The sequence below is a fragment of the Torulaspora globosa genome, chromosome 3 (assembly GCF_014133895.1).
Source record: "Torulaspora globosa chromosome 3, complete sequence".
Taxonomy (NCBI): Eukaryota; Fungi; Ascomycota; class Saccharomycetes; order Saccharomycetales; family Saccharomycetaceae; genus Torulaspora; species Torulaspora globosa.
In genome coordinates this window covers 151,369-172,941 of record NC_050729.1, presented here as the reverse complement: position 1 = coordinate 172,941, position 21,573 = coordinate 151,369, and the positions used below count along the sequence as shown (strand labels likewise).

The 21,573-nt window shown below is 48.8% G+C and overlaps 11 protein-coding genes and 1 non-coding gene across 12 annotated transcripts; 7 read left to right on the top strand and 5 right to left on the bottom strand.

Moving 5' to 3' along the window:
* Positions 1 to 205: 205 nt before the first annotated feature.
* On the bottom strand, positions 206 to 5,860 carry SEC7 (Arf family guanine nucleotide exchange factor SEC7; the record flags this gene model as incomplete). The annotated part of the gene is made up of 1 exon (XM_037282701.1): positions 206 to 5,860. One exon carries the CDS (start codon positions 5,858 to 5,860, stop codon positions 206 to 208), a length of 5,655 nt encoding a protein of 1,884 aa, XP_037138596.1.
* Positions 5,861 to 6,493: 633 nt separating this feature from the next.
* HG536_0C00870 (uncharacterized protein) lies at positions 6,494 to 7,849 on the top strand (the record flags this gene model as incomplete). The annotated part of the gene is made up of 1 exon (XM_037282700.1): positions 6,494 to 7,849. The coding sequence occupies one exon, from the start codon at positions 6,494 to 6,496 to the stop codon at positions 7,847 to 7,849; it is 1,356 nt and encodes a 451-aa protein (XP_037138595.1).
* Positions 7,850 to 7,911: 62 nt separating this feature from the next.
* On the bottom strand, positions 7,912 to 7,983 carry HG536_0Ctrna1Q. The gene has a single exon. It is a non-coding gene; the product is annotated as a tRNA-Gln (tRNA).
* A 554-nt stretch (positions 7,984 to 8,537) lies between these two features.
* HSP42 (heat shock protein HSP42) lies at positions 8,538 to 9,644 on the top strand (the record flags this gene model as incomplete). Its single annotated transcript, XM_037282699.1, has 1 exon — positions 8,538 to 9,644. The coding sequence occupies one exon, from the start codon at positions 8,538 to 8,540 to the stop codon at positions 9,642 to 9,644; it is 1,107 nt and encodes a 368-aa protein (XP_037138594.1).
* A 319-nt stretch (positions 9,645 to 9,963) lies between these two features.
* On the top strand, positions 9,964 to 11,991 carry SUP35 (translation termination factor GTPase eRF3; the record flags this gene model as incomplete). The annotated part of the gene is made up of 1 exon (XM_037282698.1): positions 9,964 to 11,991. One exon carries the CDS (start codon positions 9,964 to 9,966, stop codon positions 11,989 to 11,991), a length of 2,028 nt encoding a protein of 675 aa, XP_037138593.1.
* A 72-nt stretch (positions 11,992 to 12,063) lies between these two features.
* Positions 12,064 to 13,068, bottom strand: ARG82 (inositol polyphosphate multikinase; the record flags this gene model as incomplete). The annotated part of the gene is made up of 1 exon (XM_037282697.1): positions 12,064 to 13,068. One exon carries the CDS (start codon positions 13,066 to 13,068, stop codon positions 12,064 to 12,066), a length of 1,005 nt encoding a protein of 334 aa, XP_037138592.1.
* Positions 13,069 to 14,220: 1,152 nt separating this feature from the next.
* HMO1 (Hmo1p) lies at positions 14,221 to 15,041 on the top strand (the record flags this gene model as incomplete). The annotated part of the gene is made up of 2 exons (XM_037282696.1): positions 14,221 to 14,265; positions 14,334 to 15,041. The coding sequence occupies 2 exons, from the start codon at positions 14,221 to 14,223 to the stop codon at positions 15,039 to 15,041; spliced, it is 753 nt and encodes a 250-aa protein (XP_037138591.1).
* A 110-nt stretch (positions 15,042 to 15,151) lies between these two features.
* Positions 15,152 to 16,081, bottom strand: RSM24 (mitochondrial 37S ribosomal protein mS35; the record flags this gene model as incomplete). The annotated part of the gene is made up of 1 exon (XM_037282695.1): positions 15,152 to 16,081. The coding sequence occupies one exon, from the start codon at positions 16,079 to 16,081 to the stop codon at positions 15,152 to 15,154; it is 930 nt and encodes a 309-aa protein (XP_037138590.1).
* A 231-nt stretch (positions 16,082 to 16,312) lies between these two features.
* Positions 16,313 to 18,397, top strand: NGG1 (histone acetyltransferase NGG1; the record flags this gene model as incomplete). The annotated part of the gene is made up of 1 exon (XM_037282694.1): positions 16,313 to 18,397. The coding sequence occupies one exon, from the start codon at positions 16,313 to 16,315 to the stop codon at positions 18,395 to 18,397; it is 2,085 nt and encodes a 694-aa protein (XP_037138589.1).
* A 236-nt stretch (positions 18,398 to 18,633) lies between these two features.
* Positions 18,634 to 19,290, top strand: UBC1 (E2 ubiquitin-conjugating protein UBC1; the record flags this gene model as incomplete). Its single annotated transcript, XM_037282693.1, has 1 exon — positions 18,634 to 19,290. One exon carries the CDS (start codon positions 18,634 to 18,636, stop codon positions 19,288 to 19,290), a length of 657 nt encoding a protein of 218 aa, XP_037138588.1.
* Positions 19,291 to 19,365: 75 nt separating this feature from the next.
* On the bottom strand, positions 19,366 to 20,754 carry MAS1 (mitochondrial processing peptidase; the record flags this gene model as incomplete). The annotated part of the gene is made up of 1 exon (XM_037282692.1): positions 19,366 to 20,754. One exon carries the CDS (start codon positions 20,752 to 20,754, stop codon positions 19,366 to 19,368), a length of 1,389 nt encoding a protein of 462 aa, XP_037138587.1.
* A 251-nt stretch (positions 20,755 to 21,005) lies between these two features.
* Positions 21,006 to 21,524, top strand: HG536_0C00780 (CybS family protein; the record flags this gene model as incomplete). The annotated part of the gene is made up of 1 exon (XM_037282691.1): positions 21,006 to 21,524. The coding sequence occupies one exon, from the start codon at positions 21,006 to 21,008 to the stop codon at positions 21,522 to 21,524; it is 519 nt and encodes a 172-aa protein (XP_037138586.1).
* Positions 21,525 to 21,573: the final 49 nt, after the last annotated feature.

The window sequence follows — 21,573 nt, the reverse complement described above, 5'->3', positions numbered from 1 at the left end:
GCCGCTAGCCTGCGAGCTGCTACGTCGAGCTGGGTTGGTTGTCTCGTTCAGGTCGCGCGATGTATCGGCGACGCGCTCGTTTAAAGGCAGCGGCAGGTTTTGTTGGATTTCGTGGGAGATGACCCCGCGGATCGACGGGGCGATAGCTCCGAAAATTGAGGGCGTATGGGTTTTTGATATACAGTTGAATAGTGCTAGTATGGGCCTAGTCTACGTAGAGCTCGCCGACTCTGGCGAGGAAGATGCTGATGGCGTGCCTGAGGTCAGGCGGCACGTTCTTGTCGAGGATCTTGATGACGAGGTTGTACATGACGGAGCAGTAGCGTCTGAAGTCGTCGTCGTCGAACTCGTAGTAGCCCTGTAGGATCTCGACGATGACGGGGCGCCAGGAGTTTATGCTGCGCTCCATGGTGCGGTCGTCGAGCGAGACGTAGCCCAGGACCACGTCGTTGCAGATGTCGATGAGTCTCTTGCTGAGTTGGGGCTTCTTGTCCTCGTCGTTGAGGTAGAGCTTGAAGAGCACGTTGATGAGCACTGCGGCGGCGCTGGTTTCCTGCTTCAGCAGGTTCGGTATCTTGTCGACGACGCGGGCCTCGACCAGTCTGGTGCGCAGGTCGTAGTCCTGGTTGAAGTCGCGGGCAAACTCGTACGATTTTTCCAGCAGCGTGGTCACTTGGATGGCTTCCCAGTGCGGTATGCTGCGGGCGAAGTGCTCGTTTTCGAAGAGCTCGCTGAGCAGCTCGATTAGCAGCAGGTGCAACACGCATTTGACGACGATCGAGTTCTTGACTGTGATTCTGCGGCGCAGGTCCTCGCTGCTCTTCGTGTGGACGAGCCTTCTGGCGGGCTTCAGGTCCCGGGATGGGCTGGTTTGGCGCAGCTCGCGAGCGGAGGGCTCCGACAGCTTGCTTAGCTCTTGCTTACCGTTGGCGTGTGGTGCGGCTTCTTCTTGCTCCGCCGACATGTCATTGCCGACATCCTCACTAGCTTCCTCTTGGTGCGCCCTTTCGACCGTCTCGTCGATATTGCCGCTCGGATGAGAATCATCTGGCTGCTGCTTTCCACTAGCGGCGCAGTTGTCAGCCAGCGGTTGGTGCGTGGAACTTCTGCGTCTGCCCTGATGCAGCGGATCGTACTCGAACAACTCGGTGGCTGTGGTCATCTCAAAGAGCTTGTTAAAGACCCCTCCTATCTCCCTCCAATGGCTTTCATTGAATTTAGTGACGTTTTGGGTAATTAATTGCTGTAAACAGGATCGGCCGATCCGAGCAATTGTGTCATTCTCCTGACATATGCACGATACCAGTAGTCCAAGAAACCCGTCGAGCATCTTGTTCAGCGAGTCGAAGTAGTGCGTAAATAGCGCAATCAGGTTCCTCAGAGCCTGTATTAGTGTTGTCGATAGCCATACCGTCAGGTCATCGTGGCTATTAAACTGGTTGACTTCCCAGTGCTTTGATAGCACACCGAATATCGGGAACAGGAGCTTTGTGCAAATCTTCTCCCAGAATGCATCATCGAATTCATTTCCATATGCGACAAGGGCATCAAACATATAGTTCAAAGCGCGAGATCGCACCTCCAGGTCGTCAGCGGTCATTATTGTATCGTTGAAACAGAATAACATAGGGAACCAGATATCCTGGAAGATGTCTTTTCCACGTAGTAACATAGTATAATATTCTGTCCTCTTCTCGTCACTGCCATCATCGAAGCAAATTTCAGCGATTTTTTGAGTCATCTTCTTTAGTGCCTCTAAAGCATGCAACGAAAGCTTTTGAGATTTTTGATTTTTGGTGATCTCTTTGAAGACAGCTACCAGCTCGCCGAAAGCGCCCTCTTGAGCGAAAACATTCTCGAGATGTTCACCAACAATATCGTTGCTGGCCAGTGTATAGGTTTTGTACACAATCGATTCATTCTGAGACCGGGCAGTGTACTGAAGAGATTCCAGGATAGGTTTCCATCCGGACTTAATCTTAACAGATTTTGTCAGTATAAAGTTGCGAAAACATTCAATAATCATCATCTGCACCTCGGTGTTACCGCTATTCTGGACAATATATTCGAAGGGTTTCAAGAAGTCATGTTGAAATTCGAAACCCGATAGCTCTTCAATATCTAGGAATCTCATGGACAACTGACGCAATGAGTCAATGGCGAAGAAAACCACAGCCAGGTTCGGATTAGTTGCTATTTTATTGAATGCTGCTCCCATAACCGCCCAGATTGGAGTCCATTCAACCTTTATACGGTCCATATTGTAGTAGCAAACGTCAATCATCTTCTGTAAAGAAAACATTCTTGGTGTTGAAGCATCTTGAGAAGATTCAACCTCCTCCAAAGAAACATCCGTTAGCGCTTTGATGAAGTCTATGATGGCATTTCCAGATAGTTTCGAACTTTGAGTGAAGATATTATCCATTAAAAGAACCAACTCGCTGGATGAAATGAATTTGGATATTTCTGGCGATAAAGTCTGATTATGATGCTTTTCCTGAGCCAGTTCAGATGGTGTCGCTTTTTTGGTCCATTTATCGAAGAAGGAGGTTTGATTTGATCTAGCTGATTCGAAGGAGATTCTATGATTTGCAACTCTAGCTTGGGCAACGTCAGGAACACTTTCTCTATCAATGCCTCTGGAGATTAATTGCAACCGCTCAACTTGTGAAACCACAAGTAAAACGTCTTTCCAAGACTCTCTGAAAAAATTCCCTTCAGTCAAAGCAACTTCAAGCAAAACGATAATTGCATTAACATTCTTGATTTTGATCTCTTCCAAGTTCTGCAGGTTACAAAACTGAACCAACGCACCAATAAATGATTTTCTGGCATACTCGATACCGAAGGTAGCTGAAATCCTGATAGATATTCTCAAGCCATCCAAGCACTTGTTGGTCGTCTCAATGTCATCGTAATCCTTAAAGGGTGGCGTTAACGCCGCAAGAAACGACATCCAAAGCGTTTCGAATATAGATTTAACATGCTCCACATGAGATGCAGCGTGAAAAACTCCGACATCGCTCTTGGTCTTATTCAAATTTTTGAAAACCAGCTCGGTTTTGGATGAAATTTCCTTGGAAACTTGCATATAAGCCTCCCTTACAATATCCCTGCTGCTGAAAAAATTGAACGCCGATGGCGGCTGCTGTTGTTGTATGAAATTTTGGCCATCCGAGAGCATGGCCTGATGCTGCTCAGATTGAAGCTTAATCTCATTATTAGCAATCTCATTGAACAGACCAACCATAAAATCCTTTGGCAAATCCTTACCATTATCGATGCCTTCATTGTTCTCCAGAAACTCTTGCAAAGTCATTTTGTTTTTTATTTGAGATGAATGCAGATCGGTATTCAACATAATCAGGGAATATGACAAGACGTAAGCTGTGTCTGCCTTGGCGAACATACCAGGATTTTGATCGACAAATCTTTCAGCAAATTTAAGCATAAATCGGTCGATTTTCTGCCCCTCACCCGGCAGTCTGAATTCTTGCAAGAACTTTCTCAGCGCGTCAACTATCGAGAGGCCTGTAAAATCGAATTGATCAACAAATGCATGCATAATAGCGATATGCTGGTCGTCACCTTCACCGAGAAAATCTCCCACAACAGCCAAATCCAGTCCGTCCGTTTCCAGAAGCCATTTTGCGACAGATACAGGGGAATCGTCCTTCAAAAAATTCTTTTTGATCAGCTCTGGAATGGCCCTTTTTGGTTTGTTATTGAAGAGCCTGATACATGCTGAAAGTTCGGTCTTCTGTTGTTTCAAGCTGTCAAACTGGCTAGGATCATCAATATCTCGCGAAGCTGCGGAGCCAGACATATCGTCAGCTGCAATGCTCTTTAAGCTATTGGTAGAATCGAAAACAGAAGAAGTCCGTCGACCTCGTCCAAGCGATGAGGGCGATCTCGAAACGTTACCGGGACTGGCTGTATTGTTAGAATTTACGTTTGTATTCAAAGCGCGATGTGCCCATGAACTCAAAGATCTCAGCATCGATACAATACAGTTCAACGAGGTCATCTTAAGAGCAAACTCCAACGGAAAAGGCAAAACTGCTTGATTCGCATCTGTGGCAGCCGACATGTTTGTTACTGATAAAAGGGGCACTTGACCACTGCTGTAAGTAGCCAAAGGTTTTCCAAGTTGTTCCTCATAATACGCTCTCTGAGTTTGATTTATGTCGACTCTTGTCAAGGCTAGCCTTGTCAAGTAATCAACCATCATTTCCATTATGTTGGGCATACCAGTTGTGCAGTCATAATTAAGATAAAACTCTATCAGAGTCCTAGGATCACTGCAGAGCCTTTGAATGATGCTCAAAAAATATCGCTTTTGCTGAAAAGTCGAGGTTTTCAGTTCTGAAACTGGAAAGTAGATCTCTGTAAAAAATACTGGAATCTCTCTTTTAAAATCTGCTCTTAGGTTTGCTATCAGTAGCCACATAATCTCCAAAGTGATCTCGAACACCGGGAATATTGATGAAGCTGCATTGCGGGAAAGAAGCAGGCACAGGTACTGCCTGACTGAGTCCAAAAATGTGACGGAGTCGGTACCGGGCAAGTAAGCAGTCTTGCATAGAAAGACTTCGATGTGGTCCTTTATGATTGAATGTATGATATGCAAAGATAGCAATTTCGATCTAACGGCGTGGGACCTCATGTCCAATTCCGCTTCTAAAGGCTTGGCTGATATCTTGGCCATAGCTCTGAAGACCAAGAAGGCATCTTTTATAAGCAAATCCTGCATGCTATGAGACGTTGTCTCTGTACCGTTTTGCTCTTGCTGCTGCGCTGCCTCAACCATCCGGTCGTCCTCTTCATCATTCAGAGCATTCAAGTTATTTAGTGTTAGGGGGGCTTGAGAGCCCGAATCTTGCTCGACTGACGACGATGAATCCTTTGGATTCTTGATGGCATCGTTGGGTGCTTGTGAAAGCTGTTTGAGATCGATCTTGTCGAAAACTGCCGAAACAATCTGCGTAAGCGTCGCTTGCGCGATACCTTGATTAGACCCACTTAATGAGAAAATAAAAACGTTGTAAATGGTTCTGACGGCCTTCAATAAAGACGCACCGTGGCATAATGAGCCCAGATCTTCTACCAGAATACAGCTCGACAATGCCTTGACAATCTGCAGCTCAACCCTGTAGTCAGTACTTTCCCCTTGGAAACAGTCCGCTATAGTGTCGATAGCCGCATCAATCAGTCTCTGCTTCGGTGGAGGCGTAATTCCGGTAGTCTCCTGGGTCTGATCGTTGGAAGCCAGCGAGTCAGGCGGATTGACGAGTATCGATTCATCGAGCGCTCTGAAAGAAAACAGCTTCGAAAGGCAATCCAAGGACTTAAGTTGAATCCTCGAAGACTTCGTCCGACAAGCTGCTCTCAGCACTTCAAAAACCAGTATAGAGTCCAGATAGTATGGTTCATTATTGGTGTGTGTCAATGTCTCCGACACTCTGCTCAATGTTCTCTCCACAACCTTTTGCACATTTGGATATTTCTTCAAATCTTTTTCTTCCTGGATGGACTGTAAAGTGCTCTTCACCAGTAAAGTCGTCGACTTCATATTAGCGACCCCAGCGGATGACGAAACGGTGGAAACGTTTCTAGAATGCTTCGACGCATTTGAGCTCAAAATCGGCTCGCTCAAAGGCTCCCGATTAGTCTTAAATGTCTCATGTTGGCTGACTTCCTGCTGTTGGGATTCCGTTGGCCTTCGACTTTGTTCCGGTTCCTGCGTCTGTGAAGCTTCCAAGGGTACGGAAACAGCTACCTCAACGCTTGACGACAGAGAAACCGTAGAAGCAGGCGCAATTGACGCTACAGAATCTTGTGGTGTCTCCTCCTGTGACATCTCAAAGGAAGTCACCTGGTCTCAATCGCAATCTGGCACGACAGACAATACAAAGCCTAACGCTAGACTCGAACTCTCAATGCCTCTACCAGTCGATTGCCAATGTCAATCACTCTGTATCTTAGCATTGCCAACCTAGGGGCAGTTGACCATCATTTTTTCAAAGGCCGGGTTACACTGTCGAAAAAAAAGACAATGATAAACAGGATGCTTTCTTAGACTCTCAGAAGGAAGAGGCTTCACTTAATTCTGGTTGAGCACAAAGAGCGGATGCTTGATACCTATGTGCTACTCTTCTAAGGCCAGCTTGGACTATCTGGGTTCTCTTACGTGTCGCTTTTCGGCCCACTCATGCTAGTTATTTGTTTGTTTTGGCCGCCGACGGTGGTAACATCTGTTCTCCGAGGACCGACGGAGTATCCGACGGAGATAAATAGACGTCTGATAAGGGCCATAAGAGATGAGCTGGTGTAACAAGGATGTTGATGGTTCGAGAAGGTATAAAAGGGATGCCGTCGCTGCACTACGGTAGGTTGTTCAAGATGGCCTGAGAAGCATCGCGTTTGAGCGTTATTGGTCAATTTAGTTGTGGACCATTCAAATTCTGGATTTTGAGATTGCGTAGGATTATTCATGTATCCTGTTGAAATCATTGATGAGGGAGTGGCCCCTCCAGTGGGCGGTGTTACGATACCAGAGGTTGCTGCATCCATCAAAACTGCTTCGGTGAGCAAGGCGTCGCCTGTTGATAGCACTGTGCTGACCACTTATCCTGAAGATTCGTCGCCAATCCCGTTGAAATGGGGCGATTCGTCTCCTGAGTCGAGAGGCCCAATAGTTGCCTCGAGATACAGGGATGGGTTGTCGAAACACAATGCCATTGGAGCTCATTCGGGCTCTTACTGCGTCTATCATGCGCTGGCAGTGGGCTCGAACCAGTTGAACCCCGAACATGTGGCAGACTACACGAACTCGCAGCCAGCCTTTTCCGTTCCCGAGCAAAAGGAATGGTACAATGACGAGGACATCGTTGCGATGGACGCGTTTGGTCATCTAGCTCCGCTTTTGTTCGGTGATACATCTGTCAGGGAGAACGTCGAGATCAAACCGACGATCGCCATCACCAAGGCTCACATGCAGCTGTTTGAAATGAAGGATGCTGTTGAGAAAGGTCGCTTGCAGGTCGATGGTGACATTGTGATCAATAGAAACGGTGATTTGAATGTCTCCAAAATTGCCGTCGAACCTGTGTGGTATCTACCTGGTGTCGCCAAAAGATTTAATATCTCAGAGGAGCAACTAAGAAAAAGCCTGTTTGAGGACACAAACGGTATGTACCCTGAGTTGATAACCAGACCAGATATCAAGGTTTTCCTGCCACCGATCGGCGGATTGACAGTCTACATCTTCGGCGACCCCCAGTATGTTTCTGATCCTTCCAAGACACTAGCTTTGAGAATTCATGACGAGTGCAACGGTTCAGATGTCTTTGGCTCCGATATTTGTACTTGCCGCCCATATTTGACTTTTGGGATCGAAGAAGCTGTCAAAGAAGCTCAAACCGGCGGGTCTGGCGTTGTTATCTACTTCAGGAAGGAAGGTCGTGCCTTAGGAGAGGTCACCAAATACCTGGTCTACAATGCCCGTAAGAGAGGTGGTGACACAGCCGCCGAGTATTTCCGCAGAACTGAGTGTATCGCGGGCGTTAGGGACATGAGATTCCAACAGCTGATGCCGGACATCTTAAAATGGTTAGGAATCAAAAAAATTGACAGAATGTTGAGCATGTCGAACATGAAGCACGACGCAATTGTGGAGCAAGGAATTCCAATCTTGCAGCGTATCCCTATTCCTGATGAACTGATTCCACCAGACTCCAGAGTTGAAATTGACGCTAAGATCAACTCTGGATATTTTACAAACGGCAAAATACTGACACTGGAAGAGCTTAAAGACGTCAAAGGCAGAGAATGGCACGACGTTGAGTAGAGCCCTATAGATAGACAAGATGTCAAACGTATGCAGAAATTAAATACATTATGGTAAAAAAAAGGTCCTACCCGGATTCGAACCGGGGTTGTTCGGATCAAAACCGAAAGTGATAACCACTACACTATAGAACCACTAAAATCGCTTAAAAAATTATTTTTGTTGTCCTTAACCACATTCAGAACTTCAGCCTATCATACATCGTTAACCACATTTCTTTGTAGATTCGGTAGCCGCATTCTCTTGCAAGGGAATCATGTCTCGTCTTTTTCCTGCTAAGACCCATGCGCTAGTCTGAATTGTACAGCTCAAATCGCGGCACCCTGTCTGCCAAGGCAATTTGAAGCCCGGCGCAATTGTCCTTATGGCATGATGTTATTCAATGCCGATCAGGCATATATTAGACTCCTCGGTCGATGTTCATCAACCAAAAGACATCTGAAGTCCGATCTTGCCAATCCGGAACCAGAGTGAGATACCTCTGAGCCTGTTGAATCGCAGTAATCCCAAAATAAAAGGCAAGACTACTCTGATGTGCCCAGGGCACGATAACGTGGATGTTTATATACCAATCTTGGGCGGCTCTGGTATCGTAGCAAAGGCCCTCATTAAACATCCCAACCCCCTAAACTTTAAGGAGATTATATAAGCTGCTGGCCTGACAGAAGCTTGGGGTTTGCCACCGAAAATGCTGAAAGTCAAGGACACTGAAATCTATACAATGAGTTTCTACCAGCCATCTTTGTCACTTTACGATGTTTTGAACGCTCTTTCGAACCAAGGCCAAGCCAGGTCGCCTCAAGATCAGTTATACCAGCTGCAAAGACGGCAAGCGGAGGCCGAAGCTCAGCGCCGGGCTGAGAGGGCAACTGCCAGACGCTTCCCACTCTATAGTAGATTTGATGGACCGCCAGCCGGTTACTACTACCGGGGCATACCAGGAGAACAGTTCTATTACAGACCCGATTACTACCAATATAGCGACGAGGAGGGAGACGCGGAAGAGTACTCAGGCTCCGAGGAGGACGAGTACCGCCAGCAGGTTCCCCAGGGGGAAACACCGTATCTGCGTGCTGCTCATCACCACCACAGAGGACAATCCGACCCTCTACAGGATCTGCTGAGTGCTCTGCTAGGCGGCGCACCTCCAGGCGAAAGGGCCGACGAGGGAAAGCAAAATATCAAGCAGTCAGTTCAGCGCGAGGAGCTGAATGAGGCGAAGGGCGCTGCTGAACCTGAAGCGGAGGCTCCAGTGGACGAAACCAAAAACGAGCAGCAGAAGCCTGAGCCGGACACGCAACCAGCCGGCAAGAAAAAGCCCGCATCGCGTTCGAGGTCTTTTGTGTCGAACCCATTGCAGGTCTCGAAGCCGGAGACTCGACTGGATTTGCCCTTCTCCCCCGAGGCAAACGTCTACGACTGTCCGAATGCCTATGTAGTCGTCGTCGCATTGCCGGGTGCCACATCGAAAGCCTTCAAGGTAGACTATCATCCCTCATCTCACGAACTGATCATCAAGGGCAGTATCAGCGACAAGCTGAACGTTGACGAAAAGTTCTTGAAAATCTCCGAGCTCAGACACGGCGCTTTCCAAAGAACAGTTAAGTTCCCTGTTCTGCCCCGTATCAAGGACGAGGAGATCAGGGCAACGTACAACAACGGTCTGCTACAGGTGAAAGTACCAAAGATACGCGACGGCTCGGAGAAGCCGGCACCAAAGAAAAGAATCGTCATAGAAGAGATCCCCGACGAAGAGCTGGAGTTCGAAGAGAACCCCAACCCCGTTCAAGAATAGATCAACTGGCTTACCACCATATGTGGAATAATCCTACCTTACACTGCAAGAACAACTACCGGGAGCTGGTTCATACGCTGTGGGCTACATCAAGCAGTAGATGAGTAATCTTAGTCTATAGTTTTGAAGTTCGAAATCTAGTTCACTGAGTTCGTATCGCGCGATCTTCAGGAAAAAAAAATTTTCAGAACTTGACTATAATACGAATAATCATAGACATCTCGACTTGATAGTACTGGCGGATTACTATTAGGAACCTTTATAAGACGATATTAGCCGGGTATAAAGCTTTGAGAAGGTGAGGAATACATCATATCAAATGTCTGAAAATCAGGGCGCCGGCCAGGGTCAGCAACAGCAGGATGGTAACAATTACTATCAACAATACTACCAGAACTACGCTGCTCAGCAGGGATACCAAGGATATCAGGGGTATAATGGTCAACAAGGATACCAGGGTTACAATGCCGGACAGCCATACCAGCAGCAGCAGCAGCAGCAATATTCACAGTATCAGTCATATCAGCCGCAACAGCAATTCCAACAGTATCAGGGAGCTGATGCACAATATGGTGGATACCAACAAGGCTACCAGCGCGACAACTACAAGGGCTATAACCAGGGCTACGGCGGCTACAATCAGGGCGGATTCAACGCTCAACCACAACAGCAACAGGGCATGACTCTGGAAGATTTCCAGAAGCAAAAACAGCAGCCTGCTGCCAAGCCTAAGAAAACGTTGAAGCTGGTTTCGAGCTCGGGTATCAAGCTCGCAAATGCCACTAAGAAGGTGGATGCCAAGCCAGAGGAGAAGAAAGAAAAGGCAGAACCAGGGAAGAAGGAGGAAAAGAGTGCGCCACCAAAGGAGGATGTAAAGGCTGAGTCTAAGAGCGAGACGGAAACTGCAGCCAAGAACGAAGCTAAGAACGAGGAATCTTTGCCCGAGGTTGAAAAACTCAAGATCGAAGAAGAATCCAACGCTGTGAACAGTGCCGATGCTCTGATCAAGGAGCAAGAAGATGAAGTTGATGAGGAAGTCGTTAAGGACATGTTTGGCGGTAAGGATCACGTTTCTATCATTTTTATGGGCCATGTCGATGCCGGGAAGTCCACAATGGGTGGTAATATCTTGTATTTGACCGGCTCTGTCGATAAGAGAACCGTCGAGAAATACGAAAGGGAGGCTAAAGACGCCGGTAGACAGGGTTGGTACCTGTCTTGGGTCATGGACACTAACAAAGAGGAGAGAAATGACGGTAAGACGATCGAGGTTGGGAGAGCATATTTTGAAACGGAAAGCAGACGTTACACCATCCTGGACGCTCCGGGGCACAAGATGTACGTCTCAGAAATGATCGGAGGTGCTTCCCAAGCAGACGTTGGTATCCTAGTCATTTCAGCAAGAAAGGGTGAGTACGAAACTGGTTTCGAGAAGGGTGGCCAAACACGGGAACACGCTCTACTGGCTAAGACGCAGGGTGTTAACAAGATGATTGTGGTGATTAACAAGATGGATGACCCAACTGTCAACTGGTCAAAGGAACGTTACGACCAATGTGTCAAGAACTTGAGCAATTTCTTGAAAGCAATTGGTTACAACGTCAAAGAGGATGTTGTATTTATGCCCGTTTCCGGATACAGTGGTGCTGGTTTGAAGGACAGAGTTGATCCAAAGGTTTGTCCATGGTACGAAGGGCCATCACTGCTGCAGTACCTAGATAAGATGAGCCATTTGGACCGTCGAGTCAATGCGCCATTCATGCTGCCAATCGCCGCAAAAATGAGAGACATGGGTACTGTCGTTGAGGGTAAGATTGAATCTGGTCACATCAAGAAGGGTCATTCAACGCTATTAATGCCTAACAAAATAAATGTCGAAATTCAAAACATCTATAATGAAACCGAGAACGAGGTGGATATGGCCATTTGTGGTGAACAAGTTAAATTGAGGATAAAGGGTATCGAGGAAGAAGACATTTCAGCGGGTTTCGTATTAACATCTCCAAAGAATCCAATCAAGAACGTCACTAGGTTTGTCGCCCAAATCGCGATTGTGGAACTAAAATCGATCATGTCAGCCGGTTTCTCATGTGTTATGCATGTCCACACAGCTATCGAGGAAGTTACAATTACGAGACTGCTTCATAAACTAGAGAAAGGTACAAACCGTAAATCGAAGAAACCTCCTGCTTTTGCGAAGAAGGGAATGAAAATTATCGCCGTGGTGGAGACAGAAGAGCCCGTATGTGTCGAGACCTACGAAGACTACCCTCAATTAGGTAGATTCACATTGAGAGATCAAGGTACCACCATCGCCATCGGTAAGATTGTCAAAATTTTGGACTGAAGCAATCGCCTCGCGCACATCCCCGTTCAATCCCACATAAGTACATAGTCCATATACTTCAGTGCTCCCGCGCTAGCTTTTAATACAAAGGTCGTGAAATAATGTCATTAGATTTTCAACTGCGTCAACAACGCCCTCATCATAGCCTTCACCTGGTGCCAGTCTTGCGTGAGCAAAGTCGATCAGGGAAAGGGAACTCAGGACTCTTCCTCCCACGGTCTCTTCGACTTCATCGTCGCCTTCATCACCGGAATCTATAAAGTCATCACGCAACAACGAGTCTTGATCTTTCAAAGCATCCCAACGCTCAGGGTCGCCCTCGTAGATTAGCAGCAAACTGCATGATATCATTCGCACTTCCTCTTCCAAAAGAGTATTATAAAGCAATTGCAGCCTCTGGTGAAAGGTACGTTTCAATTTCTTGATTCTTTCAGATGAAAGGGCATCACTAGCAAAGAACACGCAAAATGCTTCTTCTATATTTTCTTTTGTGCGGCTACGACCATAGAATTTGTTCAGAAAGACATAGTCATCATCGTCTGTCTCATAATAAGCTGCATCAATGCCATTCAGCGATGCGTTTTTCTTCAACTTCATGCCACATATTCTGAATCCAAGAGACCCTGAAGTCGTTGTGCGGCTAACTTGGTTCAAACGATCTTTCTTCTCATCTGATGCGTTTTCATCATAAAGAACTTTCCCCAGTTTGACGTCGAGTACGTTAGGCTGTGAGAAGCCATGCAGCAGGTTCTCCAAGACAATGTATTTTTTGTCACCTATATCGGTGGAGTTTTCCCTGGAACCATCATCTGACGGTACAACTGTGGATAGTACCTTTGCTCCTTCGGGTACTTCCCGAAATCCTTCATCTAAAACGCCAAGGAAGGTAGGCATCCAGGAGTACAAAGGCACATCTCCTTCCACGGACTCCTCGCTACTGTACATCTTGTTTTGGATCGCCTTATAGAAATCTAGCTCCTGCTGGACAGTAGGCTTAAACACCAGCAATTCATCCTTGTCGGTCAACGTACCATCGTGACCAGCAGCCTTATGCCTCAACTCCTTAGTTTGATGCATCAGCTCACCTCTCCAGCCCGTAGGATCCCAAGTTTCGAACAGGGATGTGAACCCTTATGTGAGATCAACTGTTTTCATGGATCTGCAATGCGATGCGGCGATCAGCTCGAACACAACGGGCCCAAACGAGTACCATCACCCCATATAGATATCGAGCTAGCTGACTAGAGCAACCAGAATCGACCTTACGTCTTGAGAGCACTTGAAGACTTTCGATTGCCCTCAAACGCGCCCCGCAGGCGACCACTCAACCGTCTGCTATGTCCTATACCTTCGCCAGCTTGCTAATCCACAGTGTCGTAGTCGGACCCTCTCGCACCTACGTTAGAACTCGTCAGCCCGTCTGGTTTTTGATTCCTCCCATAATAAGCTCAGAGTTCCAGCCAATCCGCCCATGAGTTCAATATCGGTTACTTACGATCCGATATCCGCCAACGAACAAGCCTCTCGACCACTTTCTAGCGCCCATTAACCGCAGCCAACCTTGCATAACGAGGTTACTGGGCGTTCCATGTTAGCCGCCCAGCTTGTCGTCGACAGAGGAGAATCGATGCTTCAAGAACACAAGTTGACACCACAGGCTTTTAACGGCGTCGCAAAAGACCTATTAAGCGTTTGGCCGCTGTTGGTATGGTTCAAAGCACTTGCAACAGCCCGCCCTATTCTAGAACTCGCAAGAAGGGACATGGAAAGCCAGGAACCCGCCGTAGAACCCTTAACGAAGGCGCAACTTCCGCAAGAAAACGACTGCTATTGCAAGACCATCAGGACATGTCGATATCCATTGATCTACCATTGATCTACCATTTAGCCACATATACACACAAGATAGGAGCCGAGAGACAAGCCCAAGAAAGCCCGGATCCCCTCACGCAATTGCTGCCTTAAGAGGGCCCTCTACGATCCATAACTGCTGCTCAAAGTCCAATTGATGCTTTCAGTCTGCCTGCCCTCACTGCTGCCAGTACTAATTTTCGCCGCTTCGCTTGCAGGCGGGCTACCCAGCCCACCGGGCAGGCTGACGAACTCTGCCCAGCAGCAAATTTTCCTTCTAAACTTGAAAAGAAGCTAGTGGGAGGCCTGAGTAATCGGCTATCGTAGGCTGGATTGGTACCACAAGGATCATTCCGAGTAGAAGCTCCACGTGATAAGATGACAACGGATCCTGCATTGAAGCTCAGGTCAGCTAAGGACTCAGTATGTGTTGCTGCTGCGGCGTGTTGTTTGATTTAGTTCTTTGGATGACTAACAATGGTTGTTAACAGTTGGTGTCTTCGCTATTCGAGTTGTCGAGGTCAGCCAACCAGACGGCATCGTCGATCGTTGACTTCTATAATGCAGTTGGCAGTGATGAGGAGGAAAAGATTGAGGCTTTCACTACATTGACCGAGTCGCTGCAGAAGCTTACTTCTGCAACGAACCAGTTGCACGGAATCAGTTCAGACCTGGTTAATCCGCTTGACGATGACAAAGAAAGCGTGATTTCCGCTCCCGTGGCAGGCAAGCAAGCTGCCAAGAAGAAGGTGGAGCGTGATCCCAATGCTCCAAAGAAGCCGTTGACCGTCTTCTTTGCGTATTCCGCGTTTGTGCGCCAGGAACTTCGAGATGCTAGGCAGAGGGCGGGCTTGCCTCCGCTCTCATCGACGGAAATCACTCAGGAGATTTCTAAGAAGTGGAAGGAACTCAGCGAGGACGAGAAGGAGAAGTGGAAGCAAGCCTACAACGTCGAGCTGGTTCACTATCAGACTGAGAAACAAAAGTACCTGGAAGCCAAGAAGAATGGTACTCTTCCTGCGTTAGAGGCTCCCCCCAGCAGCGCTCCAATTCCCGTTCCTTTCGATCGCCAACATGAAGAGAGTTACGAACCTCGCGCAGAGAAGAGGTCCCATGAAGAATCAGGCTCCGGGACCTCTGAGAAGAAAAAGAAGAAGAAGAAGAAGGACAAAAAGAAGGACTCTTCTAGCCACCACTAGGGCGTCTATCGTCTCATTGGTTGTACTATCAAGTTTCCCCTTATGTTGTGGTTCTTGAATTGTTTTATTATATATGTACAAGTAGATCTTCAAAAGATATGCGAAAGGCGTTACAAGTTCTTTTCAATCTCTTCTACGATTCTGAACTTGTGCTTTGGAGCATCTTCGGGGCGCTTCCACTCTTCAGGGAAAGCGTAATCGTGCTTCTTTTTACGCAGATTCTTAGCCTGGGTGTGCCGTGTGTCCAAAGGAACATCGCTAAAGTCGTCGGTGAGATCTTTGGCCTCTGTCAACAGTCTCTTGAAGATATCGTTCAAATAACGAGCGTTCTGGGCAGCCTCTGGGAACTTGCTGCTGGACATTTTAAACACATCGGTCAAATGGTCATAACGCGTCTTTGCAAGCAGACGAAATTTATGCAATTCTCTCTTGTTCAGCCCTAGTTCCTCCGTCTTGACCCTTAGCACAACTTTGCTAGCGTTAGGGTGATCCTCGCCCAAGTAGGTTGTGAAACGGTACTGCACAGGGTGTGTCTTGGGCGATGGTCTCCTGTAAGGCTGACGATACTGAGCCAAAAGAGGCAGTTCATAAGCTGCCAGCCGGTTATAGAACCGCTGTTCTCTATGCTGCGCGACTAGATCTTGGGCTTGACTGGGCAGATCGTCGAACATAAAGGGCCTAGGGCTATAACTATCCTGTAAGCCGCCTCCAAGGATATCTGATGCTCCTTTTTCACCGTTGTAGTATATCTTCTTGATATCACGCTCCAGAACTCCAGTCTCTTTCGCAGTACTGAGCAACGCTTGCAATTCCTCGTCGCACGGTTTATATTCCGATCCCAGTTTCACAATTCTCTCCCGGTACAAATGGAAGATCTTCTCAGATGGCAGTCCCTTCCATTTAGATGGCTCTAGGTATAGATTGGATGAAATTGATCCCGCTCTGGCTACTTGAGGGTTCGCGTGCGATGTCCCTACCGTCTCTCCCGCAAGGGATCTCGCAGAGGAGCTCAACAAACGCAAAGCACCTTTCCTAATCATACCAACGAACTGAGATCCAGTAACCAGATCAATGGCAGAGAACCAACACTCTAGATGACCTTATCCTTTGTTGATTTAACACACTATCGCTGTAGTGAAAAATTTCAGACGTATCTTATGATCAAGCAACTAGACCCAAGTTGACTAGCTAATGGAGATCAACAAGTATGAAGGGTCTCATGTAGGAAGAGCATTAGAGAGGGCGAAGAAGAGCTGTTACTATTTCATAGAATGCCGTCAAAGGTAGCGAGAAGGGGCAAAGGTCCGAGGGATCAACCACAGCATGTGGAGACCGCAGTCGATCCACCTTCGAAATTGCTGTCATCGGTGCTCAGCACGCTCTCATTGACGTTCGAAAAAGACACCGGGATGCTCAATGGCAGGTATGTGAGATCTGTACCGGATAGACCAGCTCTGATTGAGCTCAAAGGTCAGCTCGACAAGTTGCTTGCGTCTCTGAAGGAGATTGCCGAGAGCGATAGAGAAACAATTCAAGCGATTGAAAGGATACGAGATGCCAGGAAGGTGCAAGAAGCGCAACGAACCCAAGAAGATCGCAGCGCTGAGCGAAGTCGCGATGAAGGGGCTGGGAAGCCGGATGCAAACGTGCAACAATTTGAGCTTAAACAGGACGCCGTGGACGCTGAACCGGCAACGGGGAAGCCAGAAGAGGCAACGCCTCATGCTTCCGCAGCTGGTACGAGCTCTGACGAAGGAAGCGAGACCACAGTCATACCTAAAAGGCGGAAGCGATCTCTTAACATCGAGATCGACGATGAAGAAGGCGATGAGGTGAAACTAGAGAAGCCCACAGACAACATCTCGGTGAGTCCGTCAAAGAAGGTGAAGCTAGATGCGAAAAACGTGGCAGATATTCGTGGCGAAAGGAGACAGAGCGAACCGATGGTCAAGAACCCGAAATCGGAATTCGTAGTCTCGCAAACGTTGCCAGCAGCGGCGGCGGCGTTAGGCCTTTTTAATGAATCAGGACTGGAAAGCACAGGGGAAGAAAATTTAAAAAGAAAATATGATGTTGCCAGTTACCCAACGAACGATCTTAAAGACCTTTTACCAGGCGAGCTACCAGATAAGGATTTTTCTCATCCAAAACCGACTAACCAAATTCAGTATGGTACCTTCCTCAGCTCGGTTGAGAATTTCTTCCGCCCGCTTAACGACGATGACATCAAGTTTCTCAAACGTAAGTATATCATCCCTACAAGCCTGGAAATGGACAAGTCGTACGACCCGGAGGTGACCTCCTTCGTCATACCGCGATTAGGCCCTTTGTACAGTAATATTTGGTTGAAGGACCAATCATCGCAGGATATGGCAACTGCCTCACCTCCACCGGTGAGCGATCTCACCTCAGTCTTACCTCGAAAAAGTGCCGCCGACATCAATGATTCCACCTTAGAGACAGAAGATATTTCCTGTGGTCCGCTTGTTTCAAGACTGCTCTCCGCAATCTTAAAAGACGAGAATGAAAATAAGCTCAGCACTAATGATTCCAAAGTCCGGATAAAAGAAGAAAACCTCCCGAATGGTATTCTCACTTCCCAGAGTGACTCTCTGAACAATTTTGAAGAGACGCCCGCTGCCGCGGCTGCGCAGACCCCCATGAGCGAGACTGATGAATCAGCCAAACCGCTGACTGGCGGAATGACGAGCTCACTGCCTGAGCCACATCGATGGACAATCAACAGCATCAACCTCGATTATCCCACCTTCGAAGAACGATTGAAAAGAGAGCTAAAGTACGTGGGCATCTACGTCAACATGCCCAAGGATGAAAGCAATCCAACAGGTGACGACCCGGATTGGCTGACCGGCAGAGAGGATGATGAAATTAGCGCCGAGTTGAGAGAGCTGCAAAACTCGCTGAAGCAAGTGACTGTAAAAAATCAAAAGCGAAAAAACGCACTAATACCACTTGTCGAACGACGGCTAGCATGGCAAGAGTACTCTTCCATTCTGGACGATCTCGATAAACAGATCGATCAAGCATACGTGAAGAGAATCAGAGTCCCTAAGAAACGAAAGAAAAATCATCCAACCACCTCTTCCGTAGCCAATACTGAGTCGGCTTCTCAGGTTGCCCAACAGAAGGCTGCCAATTCCAGTTTAAAGGCCTTATTGGACAAGAGACAGCGGTGGATCACCAAAATAGGGCCGTTGTTCGACCGGCCAGAGATCATGAAGCGCATCCCGAAAGAAAGCGTGTTCAAAGACCTGGACCAAGAAGAGGAAGAAGAAGAGACGGATCCCTTCGCACAAAACGGCAACAGCAAGGAAGACGAGCTAGCGGACGCATAACACATCCATACTGGTTAAATGTTAGTCAACTTATATACAGTCTTTAGTTCGCCGCTTACCCTGCTTCGTTCTGTAACACCGGGCAGTGTACCAGGATGGCGGGCATCTTAAGCTCTCGAGTTCATCTGAAGTAGTCAGAACAGTGGAAACATACCACTGAACGCTGTTGGAGAGGATATCAGTCCTTGGAGGGTTATAGAATTGATAGCAGGACTAAGTTTGAAGAGAACGGAAAAATGTCGAGGGCTAAGAGAATCATGAAAGAAATGCAGGCGGTGAAGGACGATCCAGCGGCTAAAATCAATCTGGAGTTCGTTAGCGAATCAGATATCCATCATTTGAAAGGTTCATTCCTTGGACCACCAGGTACTCCTTACGAGGGAGGGATTTTCTTCGTGGACATAGAAGTACCCATGGAGTATCCCTTCAAGCCTCCCAAGATGAAATTTGATACCAAAGTTTACCACCCCAATGTGTCGTCTGTGACAGGAGCAATCTGTCTAGATATCTTGAAGAATGCATGGTCACCTGTGATAACGTTGAAATCCGCCTTGATCTCCTTGCAAGCGCTTTTGCAATCGCCGGAACCGAACGATCCGCAGGATGCAGAGGTGGCACAGCACTACTTGCGTGACAAAGAGTCGTTCAATAGGACGGCTGCCCTTTGGACCAAACTTTACGGCTCAGCGAACGGCGTGGAGCCGTCTGAGAGAGAAACAGATGAGGCGAAGCTCTATGGTATCGACCCCAGCGTAGTGGAGCACTTTGAAAGCCTGGGGTTCAACAGAGCCAAGATCGTCGAAGTGTTGAGGAGGCTTGGAGTCAAGTCTCTCGACCCGACCGACGATGCGACCGACGATAAGATAACAGATGAGCTGCTTAGATCGTCCTGAAAAGCCGTAACTACTACTAAACATTTATGGAAGCATACTTAACCTATTTAACCTCCGACAAAAAAAGTCGTCATCCTATGCATTCAATTGCTTCTCGATGTAGCTGGCGCCGGGGACCGTTGACATGTTACCGAGGGCCGCCATGGCAAGAGGCTTACCTTTCAGCCTGTAGTTCGCCCAGATGACAATATCGTCCTTTGTTATCTTATCCACCTTTTCGAAAACTTCTTCTGGCGATAAGCGTTTCCCAGTGGTGACAATCTGCCTGCCCATGTCCTCCACTATTGCGGTGGAGCCATCTAAGCTCAAGAGCAGGGCTGCTTTCAGCTGTGCCTTCGCTCTGTGCACTTCACCATCGGAAATGTTTCCTGCCATGATTCTGCGCCATTCCCTCACGATGGCGTCGATCATTCTTGTAACGTTGTGTTCCTGCGAGTCTGCCACGATGTACATCCCCCACAGGCCCGAGTCGGCATACGAAGTGGAAAAGGACATGTACGAATTGGCCAGCGTTCCATTCTGGGAAGCCTCTGCAGCCAGCGGAGAAGGAGAGCTTGTGCCGGCGCCCAGGGCCCTGTCCCAGTTACCGACGATGGCCTGTGCCGCAAGCGCGACGAAGTAATCGGACGCTGACCACGAAACGCCCTCAAGAGCCACGGCGACGTGTGTCGTGGGCAACGTATCCTCCTGGATGAACCTCTCGCCCCGTTTGAACACCGGCAGCGGCCCGCGAGGCGTCCCCAGAGGCACAGGGAACTCGGACCTCGGGATGTGTCCAAAATACTGCTGCGCAAACCTGACGAGATCGTCGTGGTCCACCGCGCCAGCACCGGCAAGCACCATCCGGTCGCCCTTGTAGTTCTTCGTGATAAAATCCTTCAGGTCCTTCCGCGTGATAGACTTGATGTTCTTGATCGGCCCCAGGATCGTCCTCCCCAGCGGCTGGCCCGCGTACGCCACCTCGTGCAGGTGGTCAAACACCACCTCGTCGTACATCTTGTCCACCTCCTCGCTCTCCCGGATGATAACGTCCCTCTCCCGCTCGATCGCCCGCGGGTCCAGCACCGACCTCGTCAGGATGTCGCTCAGGATGTCCACCGCCCGCGGAATGTCCTCCTGCAGGCTCTTGGCATAGTACACCGTGTTCTCCCTCGACGTGTACGCGTTCAGATGCGACCCTGCGTTCTCTATCTCCAGCTCGATCCCCGTCTGCGACCGCTGCTGCGTGCCCTTGAACGCCAGGTGCTCCAAGAAGTGCGCCGTCCCGTTGTTCTTCTCGTTCTCGGCCCGCGACCCTGTGTCCACAAAGATTCCCACCGTCGCTGTCGCCATCCCCGGGATCCTCTCGCTCGCCACCGTGAGCCCATTGGGCAGCACAGAGCTCCTCGTCAACGGCATCCCACCACCGCCGCCAAAAAACCGCAAATTTCTCGCCGCCACGCCTCTAACACTACGCTGCCACATCAATTGCCTCAGCTCCAGCTCCTAGAACCCTCCAGCCGCTCCAATGCCTGTCTATCCGCTGCCTCATCGCTCATATATACCACCTACAGTTCCAGATCGCTGCTTCTATGACAAATTTCACCGGTCACGTGCTCCTCCATCTCCGGCTCCGAAATCCGCGGTCCCGAATTTGGCGCCCGGGGCCAGGAGTATAAATAGCGGAGGGTTGATGGGACCGGGGATCGGTGCTGGAGGACAGACCGGTGTCGAAGATGTTTTTGCAGAGATCAGTGCTGTTGGGTAGGAGTGTTGCGTCGTGTGGGTTGCAGCGGACGGCAACCAGGGCGTTCACGATCCCGTTTCTGTCGAAGCTGCCCCAGAAGGCTGGCGGCGTGGAGGGGACGCCCAACGACGCGTATGTGCCTCCAGCGGTGGATAAGATGCATGGGTCGTACCACTGGGACTTCGAGAGGGCGCTTGCGGTGGCGATGGTGCCGCTGGCAGTGACACAGCTGGCCTCCGGCGGGTCGGCTCCGCAGGTGGCAGACGCGGTGTTGGCGTCTGTGCTGTTGGGACACGTCTACATCGGGTTCCAGTCGTGTATCATCGACTACATCCCGAGGCGGGTGTACGGCAGGAACTACAACTACGCGATGTACCTGTTGACGCTGGGATCTGTGTTCTCGGCGGTGGGCATCTACAAGCTGGAGACCGAGGAGAACGGAGTGATCGGGGTGCTGACCAGTCTGTGGAAGGCGGGCTCGGGGCGCGAGGAGAAGAAGGACGCCTGAGGAGGCCCGGTTAGTTAATTATTTATTCTACCTGTTATTTAGGACCATG